The sequence below is a fragment of the Uloborus diversus genome, chromosome 6 (genome assembly GCF_026930045.1).
Source record: "Uloborus diversus isolate 005 chromosome 6, Udiv.v.3.1, whole genome shotgun sequence".
Lineage (NCBI taxonomy): Eukaryota > Metazoa > Arthropoda > Arachnida > Araneae > Uloboridae > Uloborus > Uloborus diversus.
The window spans coordinates 63,673,739-63,701,379 of NC_072736.1; the positions used below are offsets into that span (position 1 = coordinate 63,673,739).

General features: G+C 32.0%; 1 protein-coding gene across 1 annotated transcript; it reads right to left on the minus strand.

Moving 5' to 3' along the window:
• Positions 1 to 27,632, minus strand: LOC129225172 (DNA replication licensing factor mcm5-A-like). The gene is made up of 15 exons (XM_054859737.1): positions 27,428 to 27,632; positions 21,386 to 21,512; positions 20,738 to 20,866; positions 17,397 to 17,569; positions 16,447 to 16,605; positions 15,570 to 15,651; positions 15,234 to 15,490; positions 10,980 to 11,091; positions 9,930 to 9,998; positions 8,954 to 9,094; positions 8,692 to 8,868; positions 7,722 to 7,834; positions 3,155 to 3,274; positions 1,791 to 2,061; positions 1 to 221 (listed from the first exon to the last, which is right to left on the minus strand). The coding sequence occupies exons 1-15, from the start codon at positions 27,586 to 27,588 to the stop codon at positions 120 to 122; spliced, it is 2,193 nt and encodes a 730-aa protein (XP_054715712.1). The 5' UTR covers positions 27,589 to 27,632; the 3' UTR covers positions 1 to 119.
• Positions 27,633 to 27,641: the final 9 nt, after the last annotated feature.

Below are 27,641 nucleotides of genomic sequence, written 5' to 3' on the forward strand. Positions count from 1 at the left end.
AAATACTAAGGTAGTTAAAATTCAACAACATAAAAAGGAAAATTTCGACATGATCAGTTTTTTAAAATGTTCCAAGTTCTGCTTTCAAACATTGCTCGGCAATATATCCAATTTGTAAATCACTTGATACGGTACAGCATTTTTCTTTGTAAACGATGTTGAAGCTCACCTCTTCTTATCATAGAATATATAACTTTATAAATTGTTCTTTCAGGATATTTCTAAGGGGAGAAAATGTTTAGAGATTAGAATAACACAAATACCAAGATCAAACAAAAAGATATTTTGATACCTCAATGCAAAGTTCCCAGTTTTTTGCCAAAATGTTTCCAGTGATTTATCAAACATTTTCAAGGACTAATAATATCTGTATCTCAGAGCCAGACTAACATAAGTCACATAACCAATGAGTTTTAGATTAGGGCGGAAAAATGGTTGCTTGGAGCATACAACTGGTTGGACTCTCACTCTATTAACAATGTTAAAATTATTACAAAGAAATTTTTTTTGTTTACAATTGCATTCATATGGTTCTACGCAAAATATAATTCTACATATAATGCACTAAAAAATGGAAAATCTTAATTTTTGGAATTACATTAGTCTGGCCCTGAGGTACAGATATTAGAAATGCACATTTCAATTGAAAACACAATGCAAAAAAGTATCTACATAATGTCTGCCCACAGTTGCTATGGAATTAGTAAAAGACCGGTTAAGATGAGTCTACCTGAATGAGGGAAAATGAAAAATTTGACGCACCTGTTTTGCTCATTTTATTGTGACTCAGCTTAATTTACAGACTACACGTCTGCAAAGGCTGGCATCCCTACAAACTAATAGAAATGAGTCAATTTCCACCACTAAACTATAGGTTTGCCTTTTCCTCTCACAGGGGATCAGACAGTACCTGAAAATTATTTAAATTGAAAACCAAGGTTTTCTTGTGAGATTTAAGTCTTGTTGTTGTTATGCCCCACTGGTGCCTTACAGGGAGTGTGAACGTCTAATAAGACAACACGCAGTATAATTTTTTATTCACATACAGTACAACACAAGATTTTCATTACAAGAGAGAAGAAATAACACCCACGGCAAAGATGGAAATCAAACCCATGATTTCCGGCACATGAAGTGTTTTCCCTGCTTTGCATCAGTTTAATTCTTGCCCATTAATGATGCAAAACATTACTTAAGTCCAATTATTGACGTAAAAATATTAAATTCATAATTTTGTTATAGTGTATAATTATGAATTATTTAACTATTTTCGTTCATACATTGCTTCGACTATGATGACACTTTGTAAACAGCTCCAAAGATGAAGTGATCATGAGGTTCGTCTTTAATATAAATATCTTCTGAATTTGTAGGCATGGTCAATCGATGTTGTTTGAACAATCTGGAAGGACCAAGGATTATAAGTGATAAATAGCTACATTATTGTTGTCCATCATAAAAGCTTTAATTTTTAAATTATCTTCTCTATATATCCTTTAGTATCTTAAACCTCACCAACCCCACCCTATTTTAGGTTTATAACTTATATATCTATATTTTATATCCAATAAATGTGCTACTTTAAATTAACTCATCTATAAATCATGATTTACAATATAAGTTAAAACTTTTTTTTGTCTGTCTGAACAAAGCCTAAAACTTTTCTTTCCTTAGAAAACAACTACATTGAACACAATAACAAAAAGTTAAAGATTATTATGGATACATCCAACAAAAGTAGCTTTGAAAAATATAAGACAAAAGTATAAAAAATAAACTGTGGCAATTACCTGTTTTAAAAAGTCTTGCACAATGCTAAATTCAGAGACTTGAGAGCCAATAGCAAACCTTTTCTTCAACTGCTTTTCAATTCTTAACAAGGTATGATGTTCTTCTTCAGTTGTGAAACCTTCTGCCCCAGCAAGATCTCCTGAATGTGCAGCATCAAGAGTAGACACTTGAAACAAACGCATAGCTTCATCAACATGTCTTTCAGTTGCAAATGGCTGAAGTTCCATCTTAGCAAGGGCTTCTGAAATCCTGCAAATGGCTTCTAATTGCCTAGATATAGAGAAACAAATGTTATTAGAAAATGAGTCCAAAGGAAGTTTGTAATTTATGAACTTCCCTCAATTTACTTATAAAATTTAAAAAAAAAACTTTTTTTTTTGAAACTTTACAACACAGATGGAACAAATAATTGAACACCTCATTAACAAATAAAATCTCCATTAAGAATATTAGACCTTATTTTTAAATTATGTATACACTGAACAAGTATTTTTTATTAGTAATAGAATAGCTTTTATAAATTAGAATAATAATGTAACCTAACTTAGTGTAACTTGACAAAATTCAACCAATATCTGTTTCAAATCTTTATTTTCTGAAGAGAGTGAAGTAGATACAGTAAAATTCTCAATATTACAAAATAAATAAACTTGTTTAATGCATTAAATAATCAATCATCTTATGTGTTCAATGGCATTAATGCATGCTGATCCAAGGGCCTAAATTATTAACTATACCTCAAACATACTGTGAATAATTTTAGTTCTCTTTGCCACCTTAAAAAATACCAATGTTCATTTTAATTTAAGGGGAAAAAAATAAAAAATATCAGTTAAAAAATTTCAAAAAAAAAAAAAAAAAAGGTTTACCGCCCTTTACAGAAAATTTTCTACTTTTATATTTAGATAGACAACGAAAATATTTCTTGTATTTTAGGTTTACTGTAATTAGTTATTCTTTTATGTAGAATTATTGGAAAAGAAAAAAGTAAGCTTTCCCTGAATAAAAGAAAATGCCATTAAATCAAATTCCTTCTATTTGATAAAACGGACATTGATTCTCCTATCAAAGCTCCTAAAAGTACAAAAAAAGTATATGTTATTACTACTGAAATGACACTATGTTAATGAAAGTAAACACACATTATTTATACATACATCATTACATGATTTAAACCCAATGTTTAGAATAGGCAGTTTTAATAAATACAAAAATTTAAATGACTTAGATTATAGTATACTTAACCCAGAAAATTTACTGTTTCTAATAAAACTTTGAATTGGAGTAACTATTAAGCACCAACATAACCAGTAAGTTATGCAGCACCATATGTTGTCAAAATACTGCAAAAAAAGCCAATTACCTTACAGTGATTGGAATAGTTGATTTTTTATCACTTTGATTTTCTCTGTTACCCCTCATGTAAAAGTAATAGTTTTTCAACTTTTCTGAGGCTTCATGTGAAAGGCGAGGACCACATCTCCTATGCATAGAGAAATAAGTCATTAAACTTGATGCTTAACGTTAGAACATAACCATAGAACATTTTCAAATGTAATGTTATTTTTGAAATAATAAATTAATACAAAGTGAACAAGATAGGTTCATTATCTACCTACTTTTAAGCCATATATAACAAGCATGGGTGCAAGTTTGGTGATGTGTTCAAGACGGTAAATATTTTGACGGAAAGGTGGAAGAAGGGTATGGACAATTAATGCATTATGAAACAAAAATTGTTCAAGAATGATACAGAAGAACTCTTAAAACAAAGACAAAGGGACAAACTAAAAATCTAATGATAACATATATGGTTTGTAATAGAAATAATACCACAACGCAAGTTGGTTTGATCAACATAAACATCCAATTTTTATCAGCAAACCACAAATTTTGCGCCTCTAAGAAAAGGAATATTCTTACCTTAGGTTTCATAAAATTGCTTTTTATTTACAATTATGTTTTCATGTACACAAAAAAATTAGTTTGGCAAGTTACAATTTAACAATTGCACTTTAGAGTTAAAAAAAAACTTTATATATTTTATTTAATTTATTATAAGTACACAGCAATACAGCATACAATACATAATACAGCATAGAAGCAACTTGAAGTAAGTTCTTTCCAAATGCATTACTAGTACATGTATGAATTTTGGAGACATTCTTTTGGGGATCTTTTTGAGTAATGTCATAATTTCAAAATTTCTTTTAGAAACTATTTCCAGTTTGGATTTTGAGTTTCTGGTATGTAATTATTTCATTCAAAATCAAATTACTTATAAAATTATATCTCAAGTTAAAAAAAAAAATCAGCTATGGTTAGAGATTTTCCAAAGCTTCAAATGTTTTTATGAAAGTAGGTAGCAAATTGTTAAAGTTACATTTTTTATAGGTAGGAGGAGGAGGGGGGGGATAACGTTTTTGGCACTAATTTGAGCTGAACATAAAAATGTTGCGAAGATGAAATTGCATAATAACTGCTAGACATAAGTCCAAACTTCCAACACTTTCTTCGTATCTAGTATACATAATTTTACTAAACATTTTAAATTATGCTGTAACTGGGAATCTTGCGAGATTGTCTACAAAACAATATATTGCAATGGGAGCGTAAGAGTGCAGACTCTGCAAAATTTTAATTTTTTCTTTTTGCATTTGTGTCATCTATTGCACTTTAGCTTTATTATAGAAGCTTGCTTATTTTGTTTCCGCTGAAAATCAAGCAAGAAAAAAACGTCAAAATCCAACGTTTCCCTATTGTTAGCATGTAATTCAAAAATCATTTAATGTCGCAAAAACTCATTTCTGCTGTTACTGCGATTTATCTTCCCCGGTAGCAGTATAGTTTTTGGTTTAATCTAAAAATGGAGGTATGCAAGTTATTTCTGGAAGATAAATTTTACGGTAGTTTGATGATTGCATAAAAAAATTAGTTAACAAAAAAGAATGATTTATTATTTAAGGTTCCAATACTAATGAAAAGCTATGATAAACTTGAGAGCAGGGGCAGCAAGAGGGGCTGGTCGCACCCCCAAAATTTTTTGAGCAGAAAGATAAAAAAATAGGTAAATTCAATTTTTGTAAATGGCAAATCAACGTTCATTAAAAAAAAAAAAAAACTTTTTCATTCTCAGTAATAGTTGATGAAACTCGACACATTTCCAGGCACAAGCAAGTGTTCTCTGTTGAATTCCTGGAGCACTTTCTGGCTTTTTCAGCAGAGAAAAAACTGATGTAGAACCATAGTGAGCTTTAACTAAAGAAGTAATTTTCCTGTATATAGGGTGAACTCTTCATTTTGTGTGTCCAGTGTAATGATCAGGCCCAGATTTATAAATTTTGGGCCCCCTGCCACAAAATCTGAAAGGCCCCTTCCCAAAAGCCAGCAGTGTATATTTGCAATGTTAAGCCTTAGTGCAAGTTTTTTTTCTTTTTCTCAATTTCTTGGACCATTGAGCCCCTTAAGGACGTTCCCCACCCCCTCACAACGGGGGAATGCAGATCCGAGCCTGGATCTAGAACGATGGTATATACAGTATGAAAGTCCTGTGCAAGCAAAGTGATGTGCATGATTTTCAAAAATTCCTTGGGACTTCACATGGATTGTTACGCTCATATTCCAAGTGTATGTTTATATATTGAGTGTGTATTGCTTTCTTCAAGTAGAAACATAACTCGTATTTTATTATAATTATATATATTTAAAACAAAGCATTTCTCAATAATTTCAAAGCAGTGATTTGATGCCTGGCAGAATTATTGCAAAACGATTCTTTCAATGGTTAGAAAGCTTGTGCCCTCTAACATGAATGGCTTCGTTTAAATTATTTAATTTGTTTATATTGTGGAAAGTGTTTGAACAATTCTTTACCCTATCAAAACATGCTAAATCTTGATGGATTGGTGCATGGTTTCCTGTTCTTCTGAATTCCGAAAAGCATGCATTAAAAATTCACTAAAATGTAAAAATTGTAGTATCAAGGTGTTTTATATAAAACAAATTAAAATTTTGTCATAAATTTTAATTCATTTTATAAGTTATGTTTTTAAACATTTTTTTTTATTAATATTAAACCTAATTTATGACCAACTGTTGTTAGTCAGTATATGATTTGAACAGGGGTAGAAGTGGCCAACTTGTCACATATAGGACATTTTCCACAAAAAATATAGGACAAATATAGGACACATTATATGAATAATTTTGCTATGAAAAAAGAAATAATACATATCATATATTATTTAGTTAGTCTTATCAATGTTTTTGTTTCAAAAAAAAAAAAAACCTCAAACAAAAAATATAACTTACATTTCAAATGACTTTCCTGTAGTTGAAAGAATAATTTTTGAAAAAAAAAAGTGTACTTTATAGACTAAATAACTATAAAGTACATAAAAATTTGAATAAAGGTGATTTTTATTTTTCTTCCTCACTCATGACTCAAGTACAAATTCCACTATTATTTGATTTTATATCTAAACTGAACCTTTTACCACTTCTATTAAGAACAAACAGAGCTTGAGGAGGATCCTCCTGACGTTTTTCAGAGTTTTCTTTACACTTGAATGTTTTAGCATGCTGCCTCAAATGGTTGCAAAATGACAAACAGTTGCAAAAATGGCAAAAAGCGGTAAATCCATCTTTTCCTTTAGTGTACGTGCACCAAAAGTTGTACAATTAATGTCCTCCTCGTTCAACCGCTCCACACGAAATTTTGTTAAGCAATGCGATTTCGCCATCATAATTCCACTTAATACAACAAACTACGTTTTAACGTCATAAGGAACTAACATTTGATGATCCCAAAATTTTACAAAAAGAATATTAGAAAATGCACTGAACACAAAAATATACCAACGATTTGATTTGATTTGATTTATGGTAACACACATTGGGGTATATAGCTATTCTCAGCGGAGAAGATTTTACCTCTAATAATCCACAACCTTTTTCCATATTTTATTTCCAGGACAATACACATGAGAGATGTACATTACATAGGAATAAAAGAACACTCATGGCTACAGACGGGAATCGAACCTGCGCCTCTCTGCTTACAAAGCAAGTTGGCGAAACCACATGGCCACCAAGGCCCCTATACCAACAAAAACGAAAATCACCCATGGAAAACAAAACAAACGGCTGTTGCCCCCCCAAACGCAAAATTCTAAAACCAACTTCAGACTTAGTTCTCGAAACTCCACCAACTATAGAGTGATGTCACATTGCTGTAGCCAATGAGAGAAGATGCCTGTTGCAGGATTTAGTCAGTTGCGTTTTTTAATTTGAAATTCGTTTGGGCACGTACTTTCAGCGAAAAATCCGATGTCAGAAGTTTATTTACTGTTCTTTTTAAAAGATATATAGGGTTAAAAAAAAGGGAATATTGAAAATATAGGACATTTTTGAAAAATATAGGAAATATAGGATATATAGGACTACTTCGACCCCTGTTTGAACCATAGTGAGGTAACTCATATTTAAGAAACTGGACTCCCCAAATGAAATGCTGAAATTCCGCCCCTGCTTGAGAGAGCTTTAATTTTTTTATAAATATTTTGCATTTATAAGAAAAAAAAGATTAATTATTATTGCTGTCAGTGGCATATTTATCATATTGCAAATGTCGCTATTGTGACAGATCCCCACGACCATAGGAGCTCTGAAATAGCCTCCGCATAAAAGAATGGGTGTTTTAACACATTTTATTCTGAAATTAATTGGCAACCTTCTCAACTTTGTAATTTAATCAGTATTGTTGCACATCGTTCATCACACAATTTAATTTTTGACTTAAATTACACTTCTTTATACAATCAGGGATCCTTATTAAGGATTGAAGGAAACAAGTTGTTCTGCATCAGAATTTCAGAACAAACTAAATTAAATTTCATTGAGATGAAAAAATGCATTTAAAAATAACTTACGATCGGCAGAAGGCAATATACTTCTTTAATGTTGCAAGGCTGAGTTCTCCTTCCACTTCTTCAGTACTTTGCAAAGCATTCATGTGAAGACCCATCACATGTTTCGCAAGTCTCTGACAATATGAAATGAATCAATAAGATAAACATTTGTATATTAAGATAGAGAGAGAAAGAGAGAAGAAATATGATTTTAACAATGTCTCTAAACATCAAAGTTTCCGCTATGGTCGCGTTTTCGCAATTTGGGAAAATTAAGCAGTGCATTTTTGTTTTTTTGCTCAAAGAAAAATAAATTAATTTAAAAAAAAAGAAAGAAAAAATGTATGATCCTAGAAAGGAAGCGTGCATGGCAATTATCAACTTAATATCTTTTGAATTTTAGCTAAGATGTTTTTAAACTACTATTAAGTTCAATTAACACTTAGTTTTATCTGGCAAATCAATCATTTGTTTCCTTTTTTTATTTTAAGTTAAAAAAAATAGCTGCTGCACTTATTTCTTCAAAGATATTACAAACTAAAAAAGGTAATTTATCTTCAACAAGAGAAGAAACACACTGAGGCATATATAAATGTATGAGAAATTTTTACCTCAATTTTAATGCTAAGGAACTTTTGAACCCAGTGTAAAACCTGCCACACCATATGGTAATGGCACCAATAACAGACATGCTTAAGACATTGCTCTCAAATTAACTCAATTTTCTAAAGCTTTGAAAATATTTAAATTTTTTAAACTATTTTTGTCTAATGCAAGTATATCTCATCTAACATTTGGCTGCTTCTGGATCCTTAGTGGATCAGCATCTGATCCTGTCTTTTCAAGAACAAGGTGCAAATGCTTGAAATAAAATCTTTGCAAAACATTTTGCCATGTTAATGACATGCGAAACTAAGATTAAAATTAGTTAAAAAATCAGGTAAGTCATAAAAATTATACATGTATGTAAGGTAAAAAAAATAAGGCTCACACTATCTTTACGTTCATCATGCTCATCTTTGACAATAAAAATCATATCGAATCTAGATAAAATAGTTGGCATAAAATCAATGTTTTCCTCAGCTCTGGTCTCATCCCATCTGCCAAAAACACTGTTAGCAGCAGCAAATACAGCACATCGAGAATTTAGAGTGGTTGTGATACCCGCCTGGAATTAGAAATATGGTTTGATAAGGACAAATTTTTTAATGTAAATATCAGTAATTTTAAATCAAACTTGAAATACTTCTTACTTTTGCAATAGAGATTGTTTGCTGTTCCATAGCTTCATGAATAGCGACTCTATCATCTTCCCGCATTTTATCAAACTCATCAATACATACCACACCACCATCAGCAAGAACCATAGCACCGCCTTCCATGATAAAATTTCTCTATACAAGAAAAAAAGTCAGTATCTTTTAGAATGCTTCAAAATTACATGCCTAAAACTCATAATATAATAAGACAGCTCATGGCAAATTAACCATTTTCAATAACAGATTAAAAAAACACAGACTGTGCAATAGTTAAACTTCACAAATAAGCAGAACTAATTGGTTTATGGCCTTTAACAATCCAGTACTATTCTGCTGCAAGAACTTAATAGAGCAATCTTATGCACAATAAAATGAATGGGTATGAAGATATACAATTATGCACAATTTAAGAAAGGCTTACAAAATAGAAAACTGGAATAACAAGAACAATTACAAAGCAAAATCTGCAGTAGGGGCTAGTCAGTAATGAAGAAAAAAACTCAAATCACATGTTTATATTTTTCAAAAACAGAAAATGATCTATTGATTCATATATCTTTAAAGCTAAATATATTCATTACTTTAATTATATAAGCATATTAAGCACTAAGAAATGAATAACATATAAGGACATACATATTCTTCACACAATAAAACAATCTAAAAATGCAAGCACTTATTTACTTTTCAAGTAAAGTTGCCTAACAACTTAAATTTTAAGTTGTATCATTATTTTCAAATTAGAAATAGGATTTCTGATTTAACACGAGTACTACAAGACTTTAAAAAAGAAAAAAAATGAATAAATAAATAAAATAAAAAATATTGTTAATAATAAATACTTGAATGTTGACATTTACATGTTTTGTAGTGTCTTAAATAGAAAATTCAGTTTGATATGCTTAAAGTTTTAAACAAGTTAAATAAAATTATGTAGCTAACGTAAGCAAATGACAAAGGAAATACTCACAGATACTGGATCTCTAATGACAGAGGCTGTTAAGCCAGCAGCACTGCTACCTTTTCCAGAAGTATAGACCTAGAATAACACCACTATTATAGTAACAGAAGAGTATATATTTAGAAAGCAAGGATGCAATTGCTCCAGATTCACTTCAGATCAGTTTGGGAACTGGTAAATTTACATTTTGGGGGAATTAAACGAAGGTTTTGATAAATAAAATTTGAAATCATGATTTGATCTAATGACTTTTATAGCTAAGAAATAAATAGTTTCTGAGCAAAATTTAAAAAAGGGGGGGTTGGGGGATAGCTGTTTAACAATGATTAAAAAAAAAGTTAGTTACAGGAACATACAAATTTGCCTCAACAAGGGACATATTGGCCTCATCAGGACATATTGTCCTGAATGACTTCACTTGATGTTAATATTAATCAGGCCTCAGTGGCACTGCGAAGGGGAGTTTTGGGGATGAAAACGCCTTCCAGATTCATTGGTTTTAACATAAATGTAAATTCTAATACAGTAGTTTATGCATATGAAAGGGCTGTTTTGATCAAAAAACAAAGCCCCTTCAGAAGGTATTTTTGATCAAAAAACCCCTTCAGAAGGTATTTTTCAACAAAAACCCCCTCCAGAAGATATTTCTGGCTGAGCTAGTGTAAGGACTTAATTCCTACTAAAAGAAGTATGGGAGCCCTATTGTTCCCCAAACTGATTTTTACATAAATAGCAAGATTTTTGTCTAGAACATTAAAATTTGAATAAAATCAAAAAGCATAGGAGATTAGCTTCCTTGAGCTCCCATGAAAATTAAGTCCTGCTGTTAATGCCTCAGTAATACAGACCTTTTGGCAAATCTTGTATATTATTTTGCACTAAGATTTGTTGCTTTAAGTAGCTTTATAGCTAATAAGCTTCATAGTATTAAAATGACTTGATTCATACAAGATCAAACTGCCTGCTACAAGTCAAGATTCTGATTCATCTTTATGTGTACGGCAAAAGCTTATATATCAAACAATGAAAATCCTAAATGGAAACATCTATAATACTTACTCCAACAGGGGCTACTTTTTCTACAAATTTCAACAACTGACTTTTAGCAGTTCCAGGATCTCCAAGCAAAAGAATATTTATGTCCCCTCTTCTTGTTAAGCCATCGGGTAATCTTGAAGAAAATAATTAAAAACTTTAACCAATAGATTTTACTCAAATTTGGATTGTAAAGAAACTCAAACTTATCAAATTATTAGCATGCACATGCATGAGTATAAACACACATACACACACACACAAAAGAAAATTAAACAGAAGGGTACAATTAAAAGAAAGACATTTGTTTTCACAATCAAAATTGAAATTTGAGTGATACAGCGATTACTTAAAATGTAATTCATAACAATTTTTGGCAAAAATGTTTTGGTACTGGTATTAAATTACTGGTATAAGTGGCCCTCAAGGGAGGGGCGATTGCCTCCCCCTTGTATCTGCCCCATATCTACAATAAGGTTAATTTGAAATTTGAACATTATTGTTCTACAATTTTCAATCATTAGGGTTTTTAATACTTGGCTCTGCTGCATGCCTCCTTGAAAATATTTAACACAGCTTATGTTAAGTTTCTGACCTGACCCTATTTCTACCCCATTTATTTTATGAAAAATATGGTTTCAACTTTGAACTCCTCAATTTCCACAAAAATCTAATTCATACATTTTATTTAGTGGGCTACAAAAGTATTAACATTTTGCAATCTTTGTATTAATTTTATACTTTAAAAAATAACTTATAATGCAACCCTGTATTATATGCACTAAAAATCATTAAATCATGCACTAAAACTTATAGAGTGATATGTAAAACAGGGGGTGGCGACAGGAATTGTGAAAAAATTCCCCGACTTTTGGTTTTCTTTCTTTGCTCTACTTGAAATCCATTGTATGTTTGTATAAAATGCAGTATTTTAAACGTTTTAAGTTGTGTAAAGTTGTTGAACTAAAGATATATTTTAAAAAGATGCTACTTTTTTAATAAAATGGTTAAAAAAACATATCAAGTCAATTTTTTTGGGAAAAACCCCTACAAAACAGTATATTAAGTTTTTCTATATGGAAAGATTAGAGAAGATTAAAAAAAAAAAAAAAAAACTTTACTTTCAGAAACCACTTAGCATAAGAATTTTAAGAAACTTTAAATTACTCTTAAAAACACCTCTGTATTTATGATAGAACTAAAAAGTAATTGAAATTATTTTGAACTAAGTTTTCAAACAGTATAATAATTGTTGCAAGAATAACAAGTAATAGTGAAAGAATAGAAATAATGTAGTTATTCTTATATACCTAATTGACATATTTATGCAAAACAGATGAAACCATTTGACATCCATTCATAGGGAGCTTTTCTCTAATCAAGAACATAGGTTTTAATGAATGAATACAGCATTTTAACAATAAAAAAATAAAGATATTTACTTAAGTACACAAGTTAACTCTATTTCAAATGATTTCAGGATGTAACGGAAAAAAAAAATCTTAAGATTGCTTTTGTAACAAACAACTTTGAAATGAAGGGGAAAAAAAAGAAAAAAAAAGCAATTAGTTAATTTCAAAATATATAAAAGAAGAATACAACTCGGTTATAAAATTAAAGAATCACTTAAGTCTGAAGAAAAGAAAACCTTTATAATCTGCGGTGACAACAAATAGTATAACGGCAAAAAAAAAGTTTTTTTTTAATTGTAAGTTCAATTTTAGCGATTAAATTAAAAACACGAAGAAGTAATAACTTTTAAGCTTTTATAGTATTAATTCCAAAACCAAAGATTTCTTCTTGAAATCATGATTACAGTACGCTAATTACTTCGAGAGAATGGAATAAAGGCAAAGGAGCTCAGGCATTAATGAAGGCTTCCTCTTTGCCTGTATGGTTGTTTATTTTACGTAGCATTGAAAGCGTAAATGGAAATTTCAAGCTAGGTAAAATAAACAACCTAACAGACACAGAAGCAATCTTAGGAAGTTCATCTTGTGGTTAATAAGTAAGATTCAATACTTTGACATTGAGGACTAAAGATGCACAAATATGCGGCAGTGTATAATCGCTCCTCATTAATTTTACTTTTTTTTTTTTTGAACAGATAATTGGCGGAAAATGCGCAGGGAATTAGAGTACTTAATTTTGTAAAGCAAAAAAAAAATTTTTTTTCCTTCATAAAATTAATTTTCCCTGATTTTTTGTAATTTTTTCAAAATTCCCTGATATTTCCCTCGTTAATAAAGTTCCCTGACTTTTCCCTGATCTGTCGCCACCCTGTAAAATAGTGTTTAGTGTTCCCGCTAGGCCGTTTTTGAAGGGCGCAGCACCCTGCCCTTTTCCATATCAGCAGAATGCGCCCTGCCCTTCTTTTAGATCGTGAAATGCGCCCCGCCCTTTTCAAAAATAAGAAATTGCACCCTGTGTTTTTAAAAACATGCCTCAACCATCGTTTCGACCTGCCGCGATATCGGACAATTTTATTTGTCCAGCGATCGTCTGCAAAAACGCAAATGTCTTATCCTAGTTCCCAGAATTTCACCCTGAAAACGGCCCCATAAACAAAAGGGGAAGCAAATACCTAGGCTAAGAGAGGATGAGATTCTCAGAATTCAAACAGGTTTATCAGTAGGAAACAAAGGCATGTTCTTTCTTCCCTTCTACTGAGGGTGGGTTTTTGAAAGGTTTTGGGAAGGAGTAGGGTCTTCTGGGAAGGGAGTGATCTTTGTTTCATTCCTTCCCATCCTTGATCTTCTGAGAATCAACAATGAGAGAGGGAATAGTACATTTCCTAACATTTTAGCCCTTTGTGTCCGTTTTTCGTCTGCACGTGGAAATTAGGCTTAGCTCATTTTAGCGCATTGCTAGTGATTGTGTAGTAATCTTTTCACATCTGTTTCTGGAAAGTTAACTTTCTGATTGTTTCCTAAGAAGAACATAGTACAAAGCTTACTAGGCTAAAATGCAAGAGTATTTTTTTAATATCTTGGATTTTTAATCCCCCCCCCCCCCAAAAAAAAACCGTTTGAAATGGAAACATCGCATTGAGAGAGCTTTCATCAATTCTTTCCTTTTTGCTAAATATTTTTATTATCTTTGTATATGTGTGTGATTCATATAGCAGATTATTTAAAACACTTATTGACATAATAAAAAGCATACTTTTGACATACTTGTGCTTTTTTCTAATTAAAATAATCTTGCACTGTTTCTTTTTCTTTTATAAATATTATACAATTGATTAAAAAAAAAATCACAAAATTAAAATGGCAAAATATTAAATTTTCACAAAAATTGTCTGAGATAAAAATCTTAGCTTGGCCCAAGCTGCTTATGCATTGCATTTAGGAGCGCATATATCTGCCAACACATTTGTGTTATGAATTTGAACTCCAAGACTAAGAAATAGAGCTCAAATAAAGTATTTTTAGTTTTGCAACTTACTACCACTGCATTCTTGAAGCACTGCACACAGCATTTTTAGTTAATTATTCTATTTGAAGTGTAATATATTTAAAGAAGGAGAATTTACACGCATCACAATTTTGATGTCTACTAAAATACTTAATGGCACAATGCACATTACTAAGCAGTTTCTTTGGTAGGAAGGGGAGATCAGTAATTAAATATTGTTCTTAAATTGAAATTCAAAGGGTTTTGAAATGCCTGAATTTTTTTTTTTTACTCTTATGGGTAGTTAAAATTATGGCTTGAAAAGTGTTGAAAAACACACAAAACCAAGTTTCAGCATTAACTAAATGTTCCTATGGAGTGTGGAAAACGTGCTTAGCTTAGTTGGCATTTGTGTGTGTGGGGGGGGGGGAGGGGGGGGGAGTTAACTCTATTCTGAAGACAAGTGCGTTTTCTGGATGAAATCATTTTTAATACTAAAGTTAGTGGTGATGGCGATCAAGGGGGGGGGTCATGGTGCAGACTAGACTGTTTGAATTTTTGCAAGTTGTTTTAGGTGTTATGTCTCCTCTTAATTTTTTTTTTGGGGGGGGGGAGGGGTGCTCAGTACTTTTTGAGTGGTGCATCATTGGCCTTGGGGGGGGGGGGGGGGGGGGGCTGACACCGCGTTAAAATAGTGCCCTTTTTTTAAAAAGTGCCCCTTTCAAAGGCTAGCACCCTGCCCTTTTTTTTCTAGAGTGAACACTAATAGTGTTAAATAAACTACAACATTCTGCAGGATATAGCTTTGTGTTAACATAACCACAACTTCAAAAAAAAAAAAAAAAAATCACACTATGAAAAGAAACAATTACTGCCAATAACCTTTTTCTTGATCCACCAAATAACATGCAGGCTATAGCTTTTTTAATATCAAGAGATCCATAGATTGATGGAGCAATGCTTTTTGTTATTCTTTCAAAAATGTTAGGGCTGCTAGCTAAGAAACGGAATGTTTCTTCTTCTTCTGGAGTAAACGAGATGCCTGTTGATCGGCCTGCTCCCTCGGTTACAACAGATAAACCAATAACTCGAACATAGGGATTACGTATACCTATGTTTGCTTTCTCAGATGGACCTCTCTGAAAAGAAAAATATATTTCAATGTCATGAAATGAGATTTCAAAGTCAGAACATAACCATTCATGAGTCGAAGTTTACCTTTGCTCTGGTAAATTTCTTAATACAATAAATTCCAAGAACAGTAACTCGATTGCCTGGTACTACTCTTTCACATAAATTTCTGAAAATACAAAATAAGAAAAATTGCATAAAAGATATACTAGATGACACATTTGTGTCACAGGTTATTCAACTTCATTTTAATTCACATAAAATATATCATCAAAAAGCTTTGGTTTCAAATTCACTATCTTTGTTGAATTTACACATTTTCAGACCTCTTAAAACACAAAATTAAAAGTTGTAAAGGAAGCAAATTTTTTTAACTTATAACATCATTCAAATTAAAATACTTTTTACACATTTTCTAAAGAAGTGACAATTGGTCAGCTAATTATTTTCAAAAAAAAAAAAAAAGAGAAAAACCCTCTTTCATGTTGAAGTAATCAATAGAATCACACAAGAAAATTACATGATTACAAAAAACATCTTGTCTTTTGCTGAGTAATGTAAAAATATTTTATCTTATGTTTTAATTGCTATTACTAATTTTCAAATAGCAGCCACCAATAGATCTACTGGATGCTCGCCATTATTTGAAATCTTCAAAATTTGACAATCAATAAAAACATGCAGTAACGAAAGATCACTTCTCTGCACAAATTTTAGCAATTACCCGAAATTAATTCAATTAGCAACAAATATCCTAAATTATAAGAAAGAAAACAGTAATAAGAAAGATATTAAAACATGTTTTTAATACTTGACATCCTTCTTTTAAAATAAACAGATATAAGAAAAGATTAGTATTGATAAATTTTAAAAAGATTAGTATTGATAAATTCTATGCAACAAGAAGCCTGTCAACATTTCTTTATTGCAAGAAAATAAATTACAATAATAAAGATGAACTTACCTGTCACAGTATAGTTGTATATGGCGAGGCATTTCTCCATGTGGAACATGATCTGGCAATTCTTGCATTTTCAAAACTTGAAAATCAACACATTCAGATTTATCTGGTATGATAAAATATGGGTCAACAGGACAACGAGGTTGACCAGTTGTTTGGTCACTAAACAAGTAAAGAGACACAATATGTTCAATCAACAACTTAGTAGATTGATGTCTCTTAAAAACGATCACTAACACAAAAAGCATTTTATAATAAGGAACACATTTGACAAACAAATATTTAAAAGATGAAAATGAGTTTTTAGATAGAAACTTAAATAATAACAGGGTCATTTCAAGGTATTTTTGACATTTGTGTAGAGTCCATAACATGACCTTTTTTTTGCTATAATTTTTTTATTTACATTATTATTACATTTGCAAATTATTTTAATATGACTTGTTGTATTGGTAGGAAAAGCTCAAAATAAAATAATTATTCTAATCAAACAGTAAATTAAAAAGTTATGGCAAAAAATGGTTATGTTACAGACTCTACAGAAATGTGAAAAACACCATGAAATGACCCAATAAATAAATAATGAATAAGTAAGCCAAAAAATAAATAAAATTATTTGTGCAAAAACTAAAACATACAGAAATGGAAGCATTTATTTGCATCTCCTTATGAAGTCAAGCATTTCTAGTGGGTATTGTACTATTAGATCATTTAGCTAGTGCAAAAACTTCTAATCATTAAATAAGTTTATAGATGACAGCTTGCTTACTTATTTTAACTTGAATGTAATTCATCTTATTCAAAATAAAATATTCACAGAATAACTTGAATTTTTCACGAAGTTTGTCCAGAACAAAGAAAATTGATTTTCATATATACTATGCATTTCAACATCCGATAAATATATCTCTCAGTTAACATGACAACAAACATTGTACTTGAAATATATTTACCTATTGCATCTTCTAGGCAAATTTAAACCATCAAAACCAGGATTAATTTTAATCTTGGGAACAATTTCCTTACAGGAACGGCACTGGATACTAATTGTTGTAGATTTAGCCTGGACACTTGAGGCAGCAGTAATTATACCAGGAATTTTCACAAGTTTTGAAATGTGATCTGACTGGTGAGAAAAGAAATCAAACAAAATATCAGTAAGTTACCCTGAAAACAGTTTGTGATAAAAAAAATAATGTTACTCAGCTAATGTTTTTGAAATTTACAATTATCTATCCCTTCATTAAGTTATGAAAATGGTACATTATGTACAACATGAAATGGAAGATTTACCATATTGCAAATTGGGAAAGAAATTGAACGGGATCCAAAAAGGCATGTGAAAAATATCTTTCTAATTGCGCTCATTTCTAAGGGCGCTTCCAAAAATGCATTGTGACATTTGCCATTGAATATGAGCAGAACAGGCTAAATACCTATCAATGCAAAAAATTATAATTTTAACAAGATTTTCCTTGGAGGGTGAATGCACCTTTCACTTCATATAGGTCTGCACAGGGCCGTAGAGAGCCAAGGCGGGCCCCTTGTCAGTTATGTCATTGGGCCCCTCCTGCCCCCCCCCCCTAAAAAAAGAAAAAAGGGGGGGAAAGAAATGAGGAAGAAAAAGTGGGGGTGGGGAGAAAAAACTCAAAACTGCTTACTAGAAAAAAAGTTAACTATTTTAAGTGCCATAAGAAGAGAATCTTACTTAAACGTAAGATCTTACTTGATCTTTATGTTTACTTAATCTTACGTCGGAGCCCCCCCCCACTTTTTCCCTTTCTTTTTTTTGCGTCAATGTCGCTGCCCCCCCCCCCCCAAGGGCTGGGCTCCTAGTTTCCGACTAGACTGACATGGCCTCTCGTCGGGCCTGGGTCTGCAACACAACCAGATACAGCTTTTGCAAGGATCAATTCGAATATGTAATGGCAGTTAGCTTTTCCATTGAGAATTTCCTGCAATGTACTTTTGCATTGATCGGAAAAATGCTTTAATAAACTGTTACAGGGAATCTCTCTTAAGAGCAGCTTATTGCAACATTGGCAACTGAAAAGGTTAGATGACATTCATCACTTGAAATTAGCCAAAAGAAGCCAACCTGTGTGATGGCTGCACCATTTTCCTTAAACTGCAACCAAACCTGAACATTTATAACATTTTTCCATATTATTCTATGCAAGATTTATCATGTCACTTAATAATATTAATAATGTTCAAATTTTTATTTCCAACTTCTTGAGTCAATGAAGTTTAAAATATTTGATATTATTCATGTGTATCATTTATGCTGCCCTATTTATCTTAAAACTTAAGTCATATGTTGTGAGAACAAGCTGCAAAACATATCTGGATTACAAGAACTTTTGTTTCTGAATAGAGGTAAATGTTTCCTTCTTACATCATATTCTATCTAATAGGTTATCCAACTCAATATTAAAGAGGACTAGGACTTGCCAATAAATTTATTTTATTAGTATTTCAAATAAATATTAAGCTGCTTGCAAAAAAAATTTTTTTTTTCTCTTTAATCTTAATATTTTTTCTATTAAATTTAAGTAAAAATACATGCATGATTTAAAATTACATAAAGTCGGATCCCGACTTACGCGAGGGATGCGTTCGAAGAATCTTCGCGTAAGTCGAAATTTCGTGTTGTGGAAAAGTGTTGTGTATATGATTTTTTTATTAACATGCCCAACCATTTTAGACATTTTAAAACTATTTTAAACCATTTTTTAACTATACATTAACGTTTCTTACGTAAGGAGCTGAATTTTTACCATATTTTTAAAAAACTGTATTTGACATAAAATACTGTTACGATGCACAAAATCAATGATCAGTGGGAGAGAGAGAGAGAGAGACATAAAAATAAAACTTTATGGTACATACAGTATGTAGTAATAACAAAGCTCTCCACTGTAAAAGTACTATACAGTAGATACAATAAGTTACATTTATAACTTAAAAATTGAAGATGATATTTTATGCGGCGCAATCTGATTGTCATACTGATATATTTTTTTAATACAGTAGCTTCGCATTTACTTTTATAACATCTACATCTATGATAACACCCTTCTTTCAGGGTCTCTATAACCTACAATATAAGAGCTGATTCCAGCGTCATTCTGTTTGCATTTTGCTTAAACACTACTCAGCGAGCTTCATAGTAAAAATAAGGTCTGTATGAAAGATTCCCTCATACCTGTTGTTCTACTTTGACCCTTGAAGCGTACCAAGAATCTTTACCTTTTCTTAAATTGTCAAACTTTCATTTTTTATTTCCATCTTCAAACTTTAGATGAAACAGCTTGCCTAGGGGCCACAATATTTCCTCACCTTTCATATTTAGAACAAATAAATGAAAAAATGAGGAGCGGTGACATATACATACTAACAAAGCTACGTTTATAGTGCGGTGTGTGGGGGACTTGCGCACTCAGTGATGTTAAAAGGATGAAAGCACATTCACGAAGTCAATGTTTAGTAGTCAATAACAAAACCGAAACCTGTCATCACAATTTCTTTCCAAATATTTTCGTGTTGAGAGCAAGAAATTCGCTTTAGCTCTAAAATTCGCTGCTCTTGAAAACCTCGCGTTATAGCCATTTCGCGTAAGTTGAATCGCGTTGTAGTGGGAGTTGACTGTAACCCAAAAAAAAGTAACAGTCCATAAGCAGTAGTTTGATAAAATAGAGATTCAGCTTAAAATGATTCTTGAAAAAACCCGAAAAAGCCCGGGTTTTTCATCAAACACTCAACAAAACTCGGGTATTTGATCAAAAAGTCGTGTGGGCTAGTCCCTTTTTAAGGAAAACTCAGTTTTTTTTCAAACCTTAGTTTGCTCCAACTATGGGTTTATGAAAGACATAGGCTCCCATATGGGGGAAGGGGGCAAGTGGGGGGGGGGGGCTCAAGCCCTCCCCCTTCCCTTAGAAATTAGAACTTCTTTGCTTTTAGTACTTTTTTCTTTGCAAAAATATAAAATCAATTCTTCACCAGCCAGTAATGAATAAGTGATTAAAAATGTCGAAAATAACTCTAATCTGTACTGAAATCTGTTCCAGTGCCGCAAATATCCTGCTAAACCTTGGGGAAAATATCTGACCCCCTCCCCCCTTAAAATTTTGCTTATGGGTGCCCATGACAGAGTTTCCTTATTCAGCTTTGCAAGAGTGCAAAGTACATAATAGCATCCTCAAACAATGTGGAATGTCATAATTCTTACTTAGGGCATTTAAGGCAGCTTGACTATCAAAGCATATGTGAAAATGAATTTTTGACATATTACCTTCAGATCTCTCATTAAACATGGATTGGCATTTGATCGCATCATAATTTGAATATCATGGATATTTTCTTCTCCTTCAGGACGAGGTTTTGTAATTTCATCGGCAACTTCTCGGGCAGCTTCTTCAAACTACAAACAACACATTATCATTAATAAAATATTACTTCTTAGAGCAGAGGACATTTAAAAATTAAGGTTTGAAATTATTTGCAAGCAGAAACAGCATATAAATTTCTTTTCAGCATAAACAGCAATCTTAAATGTATCAATTCTCATATTATATCATTTACAAAAATAGGGTTAGATTAACAATAGTACTAAAACTAACATACTCTGGCAGGGCAGGGTGCTGCAGCCGGCAGCCCCTTTGTGTTCTTTTTGAGCCAAAGCGGGGAAATTCAACATTGCCATATGTGCATATATTTTCCACAGGGTATTTGATTTTCAGTACCCGATTAAGTGGGGACAGCTGTACTTTAAAATTAAAAACCTTTTAAAGTACAAATTTGGAATTTTTTCAAAACCAATGGCTAACTAAAGCATTAACTTGAATTGAAATAAGTTACTTTTATAAATGATATAATCAACATCATTAAGCATAATACAAGAGTACATGGTCAAAAAAAAAAAAAAAGATTTTTTACTAACCAATGGTAGATATTCAGTTGGCTGTTTGTTTAGTTTCTCTCCAAGCAACTCATCAAAACTAGTCAAATCTTCTAGGGATACTTCAAGCCAATATTGCTGCAAATTATAGTGTTGCTTCAATTGATCCCTAAAATATACAGAAAAAATGTCTTAAGTGAATGTCAAGAAAAAAAATATTGCCAATAATAAATATAAACAAAACTATAAACTAGTGTGGAACTTAAAAAAAATCATTTTAATACATAAAAAAAGGGTTAACCTTTGTGCGGCATTAGCTAAAAAATAACAATAAAATTGTGTAAAGTAATAAAATTAGCAGATTATCTTTTTCATTTTTTGCTTTGAAAAGCAAATTCTTTGTAATGTCAAAACAAGTGTCTGGTTTGCAGGTTATTTTATACATAAAGAAAAGGAAAAAATCACATAGTACAGAGTACAGTTAAATTGAACAAAATTGAATCAGAAGCTTAATTTTAACAGTGCCAGAAAAATATATGATATCATTTTTTCAATCCAAGACCTGCGAAACTTTAGTCCATTTTAGAAACCATAAAAACAAAAAATTTTAGAAGAATTAGGAAAGGAGTCTACTAGTTATAGCAGCAGTGAAGTTGATAAAGAAACATATAGCACTGATCCTTGAGAAAATGTAAATGGCTCTGGCATAAATAGCACTAAAGCAGAAACTGATGTATTTAACATTTCATTTAATTTAATACGTTACACTGATTATTAAACTGTTTTTTTTTTCACTCTGAACGCAAAAGAGAATAAATTAGTTACAACATTAGATAATATTTATCACAATATAATAGTAACATAAGTTGATTTCGATGGTCAACTTCATAACGTTTTGTTAAAAAATCAATCAAAAAAGCTAATAAATTGAACATTTTCAAAAAATTTGCGATGATCAGAAATTTTACTTATAATAAAGCTAAAAGTCCTTCTGGATCTCTGTGACGCGCATAGCGCCTAGACCATTCGGCCGATTTTCATGAAATTTGGCAGAGTTGGTTTATAGCATGGGGGTACGCACATCAAAACGATTTTTCGAAAATTAGATTTTGTTCTTTTTCTATTCCAATTTTAACATGGGAAAGCATAGCAAATTGGCGAGAATTCATCATCCATTATTCGTAAATATACAGGCGAACCAAATGACCTTTTAATTTTCTACTACGGGCAAAGCCGAGCAGGTGCCACTAGTATTTAACCCATTTTCGGCCAAAAGTGCGTATATGCACTATTTCAGTAAATAATTTTTAATTAAAGCTGTTTCGTATATGTTTTACAAATTTAATTTTTATGCTATTTTAAAAGGTTTTGAAGGCATCTATAAAATAATAGTAATTCATTTGGAACAAGCACTTTCTTTGGAGAAAAGTTCAAAATATGCTTGTTTTTTACCTTGAAACGTCGACTGTCAAATTTGACTTTTTGAAATTGTATAATTAATCCACTTGAGATTAATCACACGTTCTTATAATGGGTTAAAGTTGTAAATTCTATAGATAAAATAAAAATGATGTCATAAAAAATCTTATAAATCGTTATTCAAAATTAATGGTGCGTAAATGCACCATTGGGCCGAATGCATTAACAATAAGTAAAAATTGAAAACCTAGTTTTTATGCAAGGAATCTTACGTTTTTTTTCTTTTTTTTTTTTTGCAGATTGTTGTTATTTCATTTAAATTTGTCTAATAGATGTGTCCTAATAGATTTCTCTATTTTTTTTTCAAAAAAATATGCTAATGCAAATAATAGTCACGCTTTCTAATTTTCCGCACCCGACTTGAAAACATTTTTAGGCATACTAATTCTTCCTGGATACCATTCTTGTGATGTATTTATTCTTTGAGATGGAGTGGGCATGTGTGTATTTACACATAGCAGAGGCGAGGTATAATTTAATACGGCACAATACTTTTATTACACATTTATTCACATCACGAACACACAATTATATACATCTCGAACAGAACCAGAACTGAAACTTCACGCACAAAGATAACAGTTACGGTTACCGCTAACTGGTTACATATCGATATATGACAATTCTCTTCCCCAAGTAGATATGTACTGGTCTTTAGATGAGGATAAAGGACTGCCAATAACTCGGAAAAGCACGAGTTGAATCAGATTTAAAAACATAAAACAAAATATCCATTTATCCGATAACTCTTGCCTTGATAAAACAGACAAGTTTACGAATTTACGCCTATTTTTTCCTGTATATAAAAAAAGGCAGTGGTTTCTGCACCGACCATCGGAGCGGGATTCGGCATCCGACCTAGAAACTTGCGCATGCGCAAATCTGACACTTTCAACGGATTGACTCCTTCTCTTTGTGCGGCGGTTCCAACCACTTCCGACCATTGTGCGTGCTTGGTTCTTGTAAAAATGGCTACCGTCATGGAACGCGGTGCGAGTTTCAAATCGTACATTGAATTCGAAAACTGTTTAAAGGAGTTCAAAATGAAAAGTTATTTAGATTTTTTCATCGCTGATTGCAGAACTTTGGAAGCAGCTAGAAAGCGCTATCCAAATCGTGTTGCTAATGCTTGTCCCGACCTAAAATACTACTTTGTCCTAAAATTCGCTATTACACTTCCGACCTCCCTAGAATTTTGCGCTCGAGGGCATGAGTCAGAGTTCGGAAAAGAATTCCTGCCGTATTATACGACCGGCAGGACATTGGTTAGTCGCCGTAAATCTACCTAAATTCTTATTAAATTATCGCTAAATATAGTATTTCACTGGAAATTCATATTAACTCTCATATTATACATCCTACCTCAATAGAATTTCATAAGGTCTATTTAAATCATGTCCAACCCAAAGCAGCGGCACCCGAGGGCATGGGTTGCAGATGGTCGATTTATTGGTATGATTAAAACATAATTACAGATCATGTATGCCGTTTTAATATCTATATTATTTCCAGAACTATCATTTCGCTCGGCGTATACATACCTGCCAACTCTACTGGTTTTTCTGGGAGATTCCTGGGTTTTGATCATTTCTCTTGATTGTGTATAAGATGTAAAGAACATTTGGTTGTACTAAGAAGGATAATAAAAAAATTTTCTATTTCCTAACTAAGAAAGAAAAATCCGTCGTAAACATTTACTGTATTTTTTAATGATCTACTGGATTTTTCCCCAGTAGATGTTGGCAGATATGCGTATACATCTTAATTTGCGTAGTCGGCCATATATTACCCGTGCGACCGCTTAGAATGTCATTGGGAAAGTCTTAACTTGTGTGGTCGGCCATACATAATTCGTCCGAACGCTTAGCATGATCATTGGTCGGCTATTGAAATTAGATCCCGCCCATCGTAACGCCCCCTTGATCGGGTTCATAAAACAGTAATTTCTACTCCGCGCATGCGCAGAAGGTGGTCGGTGCTTCATTACATTTCCGGCGGTCGGTGCAGCAGCCACTGCCTAAAAAAAAAGTATCTACAATTTGAAATCTTTCCTCAAAATTTGTCAATTGACGAAGAGATGGTGCCTTATTTTGGAAGGCATTCATCAAAAATGTTCATAAAGGGAAAGCCAGTAAGGTTTGGATTCAAACTTTGGTATTTGTGCTTATCAGACGGATCATTTGGTGAAAAAAGGTACAAATAACACATCTAAACAAGGGTCGTCCATCATCCACAGCTCTACCGAAAGAAATACGAACTAATAGAATCCCATATACCATAAATGTACACGAAAAAAGCCCGCAGACGATGTAAAGTGAGCAAAAACCACACGATTTATTTGTGTCTCAAATGCACAGTCCATTTACATCCAAAATGCTTCGAAATTTTTCATTTAAAAATGTAACAATTTGCCTAAGAATTATATTGTTCCACTGAAATATTTGTTCATTGATTTGGCCAATGGTGCGTTCACGCACCATTTTATTTTTTTAATTAAATATTATTTTTTATGCAAGAAACTTTTTTTGTGTCTTAATGGATGCATTTTAAACCCAATTTTAAGAAAATATTATCAAATTTTATAAAATTTCCATGCTCGGCCTGAAATGGGTTAACAGGGGTCTGTCCAGGATTTTTCACAGGGTCCGTTTTTTGTGAAAAATCAAATAATTTTGTGAAAAATCAAATACTTTTGTGAAAAATCAAATAATTTTGCAAAAAAAAAAATTTTTTTTTGCAAAAACGAAAGTTTAGACTCTTGAGATGGTGGAAACTGCATCATTGACACTTAAAGTTGAGTGTTTTCCCTCTTTTCTGTTGAGAATATCATTCTTTAGTGCTTTTCTAGTATTTGGGGGGGGGGGGGAGAGGCATCGCTCACTGGGAGATGGGCACCCCTCAAGTATCAATATTTATCTACCATTCTACATCATGTTAAATTATACTAGAAATGTTATTTGTATAGTATTTAAAACAACTGTAAGAAAAAAAAATTCAGTCGGGGGGGTTCAGCATTTAAATTTTTAACCCAAGACACTGTTTAAGAGCACAGAATTTCGTTTAAAACTTACAAATTCAGTGATTTTTAGAAAAAAAAAATATTTTATTTGTTTACTTCTTAACTAAGCGTACTAAACATCGAAAATGCGAAAAATCAGATTCCCATAGCAGATGCAAAGAAATTGCAATCCTCAAAGTGAAGGCATCAAAAGTATAAAAACGGCTTGTAGAATAAATATTTTGGATAAAATTATTTTAGAATTGCATTTTAGAGCCCTATGATAAACATATCATTAATATCTGGACACAGTTGAAGCAAAAATAATAATAATAATAAATAAATAAAATAAAAAATAAACGATCGATTCAGCATTTTAATTATTGACTCATAAAAGAAAATGGAATTCCGCTTTAAAAACCTGAAATAAGCTTTCTTACAAAAATAAAGAATCCTTTTCCTTTATTTGCATCCTAATAAAGCGAAGTTAGCTTGAAAAAAGAGTGAAATATGATTCTCATATCGGAACTAAAAAGATTTCGTTTTTCAAAATGTAGGCATCTATAGAAAAAAAACGGTAAATAAAAGAGTTTATTTTAAGTTAATTATCCTTTTTAGTATCGAAAAATCAAACCCATATAACTTTCTCCCAAACATCGCACCGCCAGAGGCTAAGTGGCGATAAACAGTTAAACATCGCACCGCTTTGAATTTGGTAACCCTATCTGAAGCGATCACATCCCCCCCCCCCTACTACCCTTTGCAGTTCTAAGTTCATTTTGCTGTATATTATTGATTATTAAATCATGAGTGGGGAGAAAAGTGCTTACTACGCCTATTCAGAGAATGTTGACGCTTTTTCAAAGAAGTTTACAACACCGCTGCATAAAACAAACAAGCAAAATTATAAACCAAACTGACTTTCAGCTGTTAATTTCTTTCAAAGAAACCAACAACAGGCATTATATTTATTTGGCCGTAGTAATTATTTATGGTTTGCCCCCAAGGAGCATCACAAGAGTGCCGATTTTTTTTTTCTTTTGCGAAATTAGCTGATTTTGTATAAGTTGATTCCTCTAATTTAACTTTAAAAAAGTTTCCAACCATTATCGTTTTTATACAGGAAATATGCTGTATTATTTTAATCTGAGATTTGCTCTTTCAATAAACAATTTTTGAAAGATCCGTTTTTGTTTATCAGAATTTTGTGAAGGGTCCGTTTTGGTTGATCGGGATTTTGTGAAAGGTCCGTTTTGGTTGATTGGATTTTTGTGAAAGGTCCGTTTTGGTTGATCGGATTTTTGTGAAGGGTCCGTTAACGGACCCAAATTTGCTCTGGTCAGACCCCTGGTTAATAAAACACATGGTAGAAAAATCAAACTGCTTATTTAATTTTTTGACGCAATAAAAACTGTAGTAGAAAAGCGGACCAAACAAGGACACATTTTGTTGCAAATAAAGGAACTGATCACATTACGAAAAAAAAAAAAAAAACAATTAAATCACTCAACACCATTTTAAAACACGAAAGAGAAAAACTATTTTTTTTTTTGTGTCGATTAAAGATATCGAAAAAGCATCAAGCTGAACAGACCAAAAGGATTCACCTGTAGTAATAAACAAAATTTCCTTCATGAAACTGACGAATAAATTCTTTTAACCGTCGTTTAGCAGCTTGAAAGTCCGTTCGTTGAGAATCTGTTTCTGACTGATCACCAAATGCAAAGTTGTCACTATAAAACACACCTAAATCATCAAATCCCGACATAATTAAAATTTAATCCTCAGGAAAACTCGAAGCAAAATGAACTACACGAGCGC